The sequence below is a fragment of the Volvox carteri genome (genome assembly GCF_000143455.1).
Source record: "Volvox carteri f. nagariensis unplaced genomic scaffold VOLCAscaffold_82, whole genome shotgun sequence".
Taxonomy (NCBI): domain Eukaryota; kingdom Viridiplantae; phylum Chlorophyta; class Chlorophyceae; order Chlamydomonadales; family Volvocaceae; genus Volvox; species Volvox carteri.
This window is the reverse complement of record NW_003307625.1, coordinates 446,789-456,026: the sequence shown is the minus strand read 5'-3', so window position 1 is coordinate 456,026 and position 9,238 is coordinate 446,789. Positions and strand designations below refer to the sequence as shown.

At 60.0% G+C, this 9,238-nt stretch overlaps 2 protein-coding genes across 2 annotated transcripts in view; one reads left to right on the top strand and one right to left on the bottom strand.

Moving 5' to 3' along the window:
- Positions 1–1,563: 1,563 nt before the first annotated feature.
- On the bottom strand, positions 1,564–3,182 carry VOLCADRAFT_99142 (uncharacterized protein; the record flags this gene model as incomplete). The annotated part of the gene is made up of 7 exons (XM_002957904.1): positions 1,564–1,596; positions 1,701–1,753; positions 1,835–1,886; positions 2,269–2,341; positions 2,529–2,539; positions 2,612–2,677; positions 3,096–3,182. 7 exons carry the CDS (start codon positions 3,180–3,182, stop codon positions 1,564–1,566), a joined length of 375 nt encoding a protein of 124 aa, XP_002957950.1.
- Positions 3,183–3,444: 262 nt separating this feature from the next.
- VOLCADRAFT_107902 (uncharacterized protein) overlaps positions 3,445–9,238 on the top strand; it is a gene marked incomplete at its 5' end in the record, with an annotated part of 15,378 nt that continues 9,584 nt past the window's right edge. The window contains 8 exons of the mRNA XM_002957930.1: positions 3,445–3,471; positions 4,255–4,377; positions 4,441–5,870; positions 6,077–6,199; positions 6,426–6,468; positions 6,784–8,097; positions 8,510–8,714; positions 8,806–9,046. Coding sequence (XP_002957976.1) covers positions 3,445–3,471; positions 4,255–4,377; positions 4,441–5,870; positions 6,077–6,199; positions 6,426–6,468; positions 6,784–8,097; positions 8,510–8,714; positions 8,806–9,046 — 3,506 coding nt within the window. The remainder of the gene's footprint in view (positions 3,472–4,254; positions 4,378–4,440; positions 5,871–6,076; positions 6,200–6,425; positions 6,469–6,783; positions 8,098–8,509; positions 8,715–8,805; positions 9,047–9,238) is intronic.

Genomic DNA, 9,238 nt, shown 5'->3' with positions numbered 1-9,238 from the left:
CATCATCATCACCAGCAGCAGCAGCAGCAGCAGCAGATGACCGTTGCGCAGCTGCAGGGCGTGGGGGCAGGAGGGGGGGAAGGGGGAGGGGGTGGGGGGCGATTCGGGAGCCGATGAGCCCGAGGGATTGAGCGGAGAGGTGGTGGTGGGGTTGTCTTTGCATATGTCTGTGTGTGTGTATGTGTAAATGAAGGTTTCAAGGTCCCAAGTATCCATCCTACCGCGCCTGACGACACTGGCCACAGGGGAGGGGCTGCTGGGGCCCAGCTGCTGCCCCAACAACGGCAAAGAGACCGCCTGACTGAGCTCTCTGGAGTGGGGCGCGAGAGAGAGAGGGGCCCTCTGTTCTGCCCCCTCCTAAGCATAGCCGAGAGGAGCCGCAGGTCCGCTAGCGCCCGCTCTCCTCCCACCCCCGCCGGGGGGGATGGGAGGCGTATGTGTATGCATGTATGTATGTATGTATGTATGTATGTATGTATGTATGTATGTATGTATGTATTGGAGTATTGGGCGCGTTCCTATCCGTGAAGAATGTGTGTGCGCGCGCGTCCGTGTTTTACGAACGAACCGACACCCTCCAAACGGCACTAATGCGGTTGAGGCGGTTGTTCGTTGCCTCCGTTACATCAACTGACGAGGGAGAGGCAGTTGGTGGTGGTGGTGGTGGTGGTGGTGGTGGTGATGGTGATGGGGGTGGTGGTGGTGATGGGGGTGATGGGGGTGGGGTCGGGGGAATGGAGGTCCTGATGTGGACTTGGGTGGTAATGTAGTCCCGGTGTATGACTAGAGACGCGGGATGCTGGTTGAGGTGTGTACGACAAGACGCGTCGGTGCGATGCGACACGTGTGTGCGCCTGCAGTGGTGGTGGTGGTGTTTGGTGGTATGTATGTCTTTCAGTGAAGGAAGCGTGCTCATGTACGTATGTAGCACATGTCGTACATGTCGTGTACACGCCACCGTGTTGTGGTTCGACTTGTGCGGTCGTTGTCAAGCACCACAGTACGGAAGGGTTGCTCTCGTCGACCAAAGATGTTTTTTACACAGTAACGCACATACATACGTACATGCATACATGCGTACATACATACGTACAGATACGTAACTGGTTTGAGCGACATGACGTGTTGCGATGCGCGCGAGATGTTGTGACCCACATGCCACGTGGCATGTTAGGTAGGTGGGTGTACGGCATATCGAAGAGATGACATAACGTGACGCATGTGTACATACATACATGCATACATACAAACACAAACATATGCCACGTTGACTCGAGACTTGAGGCACGCGCGTGGCTTTGCTGGCGCGGCGTGACGGGTGATGGCGACGGAGTGTGTCCACCCGCAATCTCGTGTGTCAATACACAGTGCGTGTGTGTGTGTGTGTGTGTGTGTGTGTGTGTGTGTGTGTGTGTGCTGTTGCCCTCTTATGGCGCTCATGTGGCTCCTCCTTGGTAGAGGTGGCCGAGACTGGCGTCAAGCTTTTCAGTTGGTGGTTGGTGCTTTCCAATGTACGGCAGTAATAATGGGGGATTCCAATGTACGGCAGTAATAATGGGGGAATTAGGTGGTCTGCGTGTGTTTGTGTGTCAGTGTCTGTGTGTTGGGGGGGAGGGGAGAGGGGGGGAAAGAGGGTTGCAACACGCCCCCGCCGGGTTTTGGACTGCCTTGTTCCTTTTCCCCGGCTCCCAGCGCCGTACCACCACCGCGTACGGGACGTAACCACTGCCCCCTCCCCGTACACGAGCACTACCTGCATGCGAAGGAGACAGCGTTGGAGAGCTGGCAGGTCATGCCAGCCAGCCAGCCCCGGTGTCAGGCCGGGGAGGCGCACCACTGTAGTAGTGCGGTAGTGCGGTAGTGTCGTCACCATCGCGCCGCGCTTCCTGCATTCCCAAGTTGCAAGACGTGACGAACAGCCGTACAACCCCCTAACCTTCCCCTGCCTGCGTGCACCCCACCCCACCCCACCGCACCGCACCCCGGCCCCGCCCGGGACTGCAGCGGTGCAGCCCCCCCCCCCCCCGGGTGGTGGTGGTGCGTATGGGGGTCGTATAATATGGGTCGCGGTCGCCACGTAATGGTGCCGAAGCCGTTTTGGTCCTCTGGGCCTCCGTTAGGGCCCCTGCACTACTACTAGGCTGCCATACACGTGTGTGTGTGGCTGTGTGTGTGGCTGTGTCGCCCAAAGCGGTGCACATGGTGTATGTATGCGGTGTCGAAGGGGAGGAGGAGGTGGAGGGCCGGAAAGGATATACACACACGCACAGGCACGCGCGCGTCTGCGCGATGAGGATCCCCTGGGTGTGTGAGCTCCTTTCCCCAATGCGGGGTCCCGGCCCTGAAGGGAAGTGTAAGGGGGGGGGGTACAAGTGGCCGAGGGACGTCCGTGCTGCTTGTATGTTTGTATAACTCGTGTGCCTTGGCGGGGAGGTTTAGGAGTCAACGAGGGGCCGGGCCCTCTGCCCCCGTTCATTACATCTCTATCAGCACGCGCATTCACATTCGCATTGGGCGGCACGCTACACCTGTAACTGAGCTGTGTGGGGGCCGTGGTGGGAGGGGGGAGGGAGGAGGGAGGGAGGGAGGGAGGGGGGGGGTCTTGGCTGACAACATTTGACTGGTTTGGGATTGTCAGTACGGCGGCACGGTGGTGGGTCCTGGGCGTGCTGGGGCCCTGCGCGGGGGGGCAGGGGGTCAGGAGGGGGGGCACGCGTGTGGAGCGAAGAGGATGGGGGAAAAAACTACAGGGCTGGTGCTGCCGTTGTGTTTTTGGCGGCGGAGGAAGTTTTGGAGGAAGAAATGGGGTATAGGGTGGGAAGCGCATGTATGCGGCGGTGCTGTACGTGGGTTAAGATTACTTGCGTTCGCACGTGGATGGTGGGGGGGGGGTATTGAAGGCGGGACGTTATGAGCGATTATGAACGGTGTGATGGCGGAAGCGTCATGGACTCGTGTTTCGATATCAGTTTGTTTTGATGATTCTGTGGAAAAAGAAAGGGGATGGGAAATGCATGCCCGGTGGCGCAGTATTTGCGGCTGTGGGCATTGGTCGGCATTGCGGATTCTACATTTTCCAGTGCCGTTCTCCGCACCAGATATACTAGATCTTCAAGGTGATCTTGAACCACCGCATTACATACGAAGGACGGGAGACGTTGGCTCTTGTTCGAGTCCCACATGAGTTGGACTGAGACCGACCGAGGAGCTTGGGGGCTCTATGTTGCCACCATGTTCTATGAAAACGTTTTTTATACATTTCCCGTGTAACTCTCTTGTTGATGGGCATGCTGTCGTCTACATGTTTTACACGTACGGAGTCAAGCTATCCAGGCGGATGCCCCACGAAGCTGATATTATGCATCAAATACTGTCTCGTAAACAAATTATGCACGTGCCATAAAAAGCGACAGTAGGTATGCAAATGCAAAGGGTTTATATTTCATGCCACAGGGCAGGACACTTATTGGGGTGAGTGCTGGCATTAAACATATTTATTTCAAGCAAGAGATACACGTACTTGATGCATGGCCACCTTTGTAACAGCGATGATCCTGTTATGTTATGTCATGTTACAGCTCGCAAGAGCTTGTAAGGCCCAGACGAGCCAGGAGGCTCATGGACATCGAGTTCTAGCGCAGTCTAAAAGAAAATCGATGATCCTGCCTGTAGGAGCGAACTTTATATCGTACACCCAAGGCTTGCAGATCACTCATGCCCACTCAGACAGACTGGAGTTTAAGCCTCGCATCGATGTATTTCCTGCGTCTGAACTGTTAGTAAACCCCTGAAGGTTCTGGAGTATATAGGCCATCAGTGGCAGCCCAAACCAGGGCACCCCTACGCAGGTTACACCTTTCCTACGCATGTAAATTAGTAGGAAAATTGTTTTGCGGCGGCAGCGCCGCAGAGGCCAACTGGGTGGGAGGCGGTATGGGCGAAATGAAGCAGTCCTTGGCTGCTGTTTCTTTAGCAGTGATAATCTGCAGCTTGCCTCAGGAATTCTCATGGTTGCGCATGCTCCTCAGCGCTGGTACGTGAGATTGCCCATGTTGAGTAATAGGAAAACGCTCCGGACAAGGCAAAAGACCCCCGCTTTGCGCGTAGGCGCGCTGGCTTGTACTTTTGCCGCGTTTATAATTGAGTTCCTACCGCTTTCAAGGACTGCATCGACGACTTCTTGGCTGGTGGTAAGGACATGTGTACCGCGCAGAACTGCTTCCCAACCAGGCTCACCGTTAACCTTCCTCACAGGCGCCGAAACAATCCCTGGCATTTAGCGCCATGCTTCTTTCTGCGCTGGCGTCACAAGCAGGCGCTTCGGAGCACATTTCACACTTGGCCCTGACAACGCTGTTTTGGCAGGTGTCTTTGCCGGTAAGTTTTGATTAACTTGTCCCATCAAGCCTCTTTATACTCACTAGGACTTGCTTTCTGCAGAAACATAACCGGAGGGGGATGCTGGCCCTCGTCGTGGTCTTGCAATGCGCACAAACGGCGCTGGTTTGCGGCGCGCATGTTGTCCTCCACCCCGGTGGAGCTGGAAATTACGTATTCTTCATCTCTGCGGCTGTCGTAGGCATCCTGTTGCCGGCCAAATCATTGCTGCCTGGCTTGTTCCGGGCGCGTCACGCGCCGCACGAGGTGAAGGGCGCAGCTGCTCCCGGCGCTGCCTCAAGGCGCGACGGGTCCCCGGGCGGGCCGATATTGCAGCCCAGCGATGACCCACTCGCGGACGCGGGTTTCTTCGAAAGCTGCAGCACTCCCACTTTCCTTCCAGCCGCTCCGGACAGTCGTCTGCTTTCTTCTCCCAAGCCCGCAGAATCAGGAACAAAAGCAGCAGCAGCAGCAGCAGGGGGAGGGGGAGGGGGAGGGGGAGGGGGAGGGCCCGGTCGGAGTTTACGTCTTCTCAAGCAGCCATCCGGACTCCACAGTCCACACCGCGCCGGCAGCCCGGAGCTTCGTGACCAGGTTGGGGCGCCCGCCGCCTCCGCCATCGCCTCCGCCGCGCGGATAAGCACTTGGGACAATGCGTCCATTACTAACACCACCACCACCACCACCACCGCTACTACTTCTATTACCACGAATAATAACAGCAATAACAACATTTGTTATATGAACAACAACAACAACAGCAATGTTTCTATGAACAGAAGTAATCCCGGAGGGGTCTCCGGGGCTCACACGGGCCCCGCTAATACCCACAACGAACCCCGTGCTACAGCTACAGCTACAGCCACGATGGCCTGCCAAACAGACGATGAGTTGTTACTGTGGCTCTTCACGGGCGGCAGCACGGCGCCCTCCGCCGCAGATGAGGTGCGTGATGAACCGCGCGCCAGCTACAGCGGCATCCTCAGTCCCGATAACCAGCAGTCGAACTCTTCGGAGCTGCTGTGGGTGAGCTCGGCAAAGGAAGGGTCGATTGCTGGTAGCGGCGGAGGCGACGGCGGTGGCTGTAGCGGCCGTTGCGGCGGAGGCGGAGGTGGAGGCACTTGGCGGACTGGGGGTGTCGGCAAGTTCGACAGCTTCACGTCCGTATGGTCTCGATGTGCCGGCGGCGGCGGCGGCTGGTACGGCATGATGTCGTCCGGGCGTGTCTCACTCGCGGATACGGACTTTCTAGAGGTACCGGCGTCGGCGGCGGCGGCGCTTAACACTGGGCGGCCCTTAGAGGAGAGTCGCCTGAGTAACAGCAGCCAGCACGGAGCCGCCGGCAAAGCGCCGCCGCCGCCGCCGCCGCAGCAGCAGCAGCAGCAGCAGCAGCAGCCGCCCCCCGCGGCATGGCACGCACACGCACATACACACATACAGCCGCACGCGGCTGGTTCCAAGCACAGGCAGGGCAGTGGTGGTGGCATTGCTGGGTCAGCAGCAGCTGCTGGTGCGGCGGCGGCGCCGGTGCTTGTGGTCCAACAACCTCGCAGAACTGGCGACGGGGTGGGGGGCCCCGGGGGTGGGGGGCCCGGGGCTGGGGGTGGGGGGGCAGCCGTTGGAAGCCCCGCCGGTGCATTGCTGGCGGCGCACCTGCTGCACCACAACCACCACAACCACCACCACAACAACCCCCCAGCTGCACGCACGTCTGCGCTCTGGACTCAGCACCCTGGCTGCATGGACGCATCACCATTACCATCACCACCATCACCACCATGTGGGGGGGGGATAACGAGCGGAACAACAACAACGACAGCAGGTAGCGGCGCGGCGGCGGCGGCGGCGGCACCACCGCCCGCCGATACTTCACTGTCGGTGGCGGCAGCTGGGCCGCTGCCGATGGCCGCTGTCGTGGACACGTCCGTGGCCGCCGTGGCCTCTGGATTGGCGGCGGCTGGCCCGGCGGCGGCGAGTAGTCGTACTTTGGCCCGGCGGCAGCGGCTGCAGCGGTCCCGTACACTGCACGTGCTATCTCCGGCGCGCAGCCGAGCGCTGATGGGGCTGGTCACGACGGATGGCGGCAGCGCGGTAAGTATAATAATAATAGTTTGGATTTAGAGGTGTGTGGTTTATTTGCGTGAGCTCCAAATTGTATTATGTAGAGTTGTAGACTTGCAGTGCGGCAGGTAAACTTAGGGACAATCTTTGGCCGAACGCATGCAGCGGCGACATACATATATCGGTACATATGTCGCTACTGTCCTCTATCCGGTCGATTACACATTTTTTTCCTTTTTTATCTTAAGGGTTTAATTGTTTTTCCGCGTGTCCCGGCGTTGCGCCCGCCACCTCGTTATCTTGTCGGGATGCCGTACACCTCCTGGACCCAACCCCGCCGGGCAGCCGGGGCAGCTGCCGCCACCGGAGCTGGACGCGGGGCGGCTCGCGTCGATGCCGATCTCCGTACCATCTCCGTACAGTGAGGAAAGCGATGATGAATCCGTACAACAGCTTCGCGCACTGCGGGCGCTCCGACGGAATTACCCCGAGCTCGCAGCGTCCCTCGACCGGTTCGCTGCCGTACAACTACATCGTCATAATAACAGCAGTAATAACCCGGGCGACGGTCGTACGGCGATACTGCCGCAGCCGCACTGGGCAATAGGAGCGGCGGCGGCGGCGAACGATGCTGATGCGGGCGCCGCCGCCGCCGCCGCCGTGGGTGTCGGCGTGTGCGGCCGCAGCAGCAGCGGCGGCGGCGTTGCCGGGGCAGGTGTGAGTACGGCAGGGCTGGTGCATCAGAGTGGACGGCGCCTGGTGCGCCGCACGCAGAGCTTCTCCGCCGCTGCTGCCGAAGCGGCCTGGGGTGCCGGCGGCGGTGGCGGCGGCGGCGGCCGCCCGCGGGGATTTCCAGAGACACCGCCGCCGCCGCCGTCCTCCTCTCAGTCACCACTACTGCGATCCGTCTTCATGCAGCAGCAGCAGCAGCAGCAGCAAGGGCAGGAGCAGTACAACCCCCCTCATCACCATCGTCACGTCGAATGCGACGACGGCGAGGACCTCCAAACGGCAGCCCAGGCCAAGGGGGAAAACGGGGTGTCGGAGGCGGCGTCGCGGCACCAACCAGTGCCGTACGATGCCAACGAACCGGGAATGCCGGAAGAGGCGTTATCGTCCGTAGAGGCGGCGGCGGCGGCGGCAAAGGACGCCGCGACGCTGCCGGCGTACGTCAACAGTGACTGCCATGTCGGCGCCGCCGGCAGCATCGGCGTCGACGCTCATAGCGAGTTATCGTTTGAGCAGCACGCGTTTCTGCCGTCGGAAGCGGCAGCGGCGGCGCACGGCAACAACAGTACGACGTCCAGTCGCCGTTGGTCTTGCGCGTCGTCTTCCGTCTCGACCGCCACAACAACCGGGTCCCGGGGGGCCGAGAGGCGCTTTTCCATCTCGGTGACGGACATGGGGCCGTCCCATGGGTCCGTTTCCGACGGATGCTCCGCAGCCTCCATGGCCGCAGCCGCAGCCGCGAGCCTGGCGGAGGCGGCGGAGTACGGCAGGCGGGCGCATCAGGTCCAGCGGTCTCGATCCGCTGGGGAGACGGGATTTAGGGCTGGCGGCGGCGGCGGCGGCGGCGGCGGGGGCCGTGTTGTGGCTGGCTGCCGACTTCACTGGTCACATCTGCCCCACCAGGAGCACCGGAGGGCGGCGCTGATGCAGGTCTGTCTGTTTGTCTGTCTGTATGTCTGTCTGTCTCTGTTGTGTGTGAGTGGGAGAGGCAGCTGCCACGCCCCCCTACCACCCCACCACGACGTGCCTCCCCGGGCTCCAACAATACGGGCGGTGGTGGTGCCGCCCATGACATATATATCGTATACATATACGTAATACGTATATATATGTATGTATATATACATGTGTGTATGCATGTACATATATGCATACATGCATGTATATGATATACATGCCTGTGCACGCATACACACGTGCATGTATACATACGTATATTTATATATTGTCGGTTGTTTCTTGCTGAGGGTTTGCAACCCTAAGCTTGCAACCCCACGCCCCGTTGTTTATATACATATATACATACACACAAAATACACACACGCACCCTCGTGCCGTACAGGCCTGGCAGGCGATGATGTCCGAGGCCGGCGTGTTCCGATCTGCTGCTACAGCCACCACCGCAACGGCCTCATCCCTGCCGCCGCCGCCGTCGTTGCTGTTGTACGGCACCCAGCCGCGGCGGACCCTTGACGGCGAGAGCGCATTGCTGTACGGCGCTGACCCGCACAGTCCGCCGCCGGCGACAGACGCTGGTCCAACAGCCGGTGGGGCCCGTTCCCCCGCGTCACCCACCTCTTGTACGGCACCGTCCTCAGTCATCATCCCGATTGCCGCCTCCGCTGCGGCCATCGGCAGCAGCGGCAGGCGCAGCATTGGGGACGGCAGCAACGCAGCGGCGATGCGTACGGCACCGCGCACGGCGAGCGGCTCAGATGCATCCGCCGGCGGCGGCGGCGGCGGCTCCTCAGATGACCCGTTCCGTACGGCTTTGTAAGAGCCTTAGCGAGCGGTCTTTGCAGCAGCGTCTTGCCGCCAGCCCCCACTACCGGCGGTTGGCTCGCACCAAGAGTCGGTTCGCGCTGCTGCAGCAGGTGGGGTGGGTGGGGGTGGGTGGGGGGGTGGGGGGGAGACAGTGTTGTTGTTGTTGGTGGTGTTATTGGTGCCAATGTTGATCCCAAGTTGGCTTCTCTTCGCACCCTCACTGCGATTAGTGTCATCATCATCATCAACATCCCATCCCCCTCCCCCTTCTCCCGCCGACTGGTCAGCCCTGTCTGCTTTCTTCACA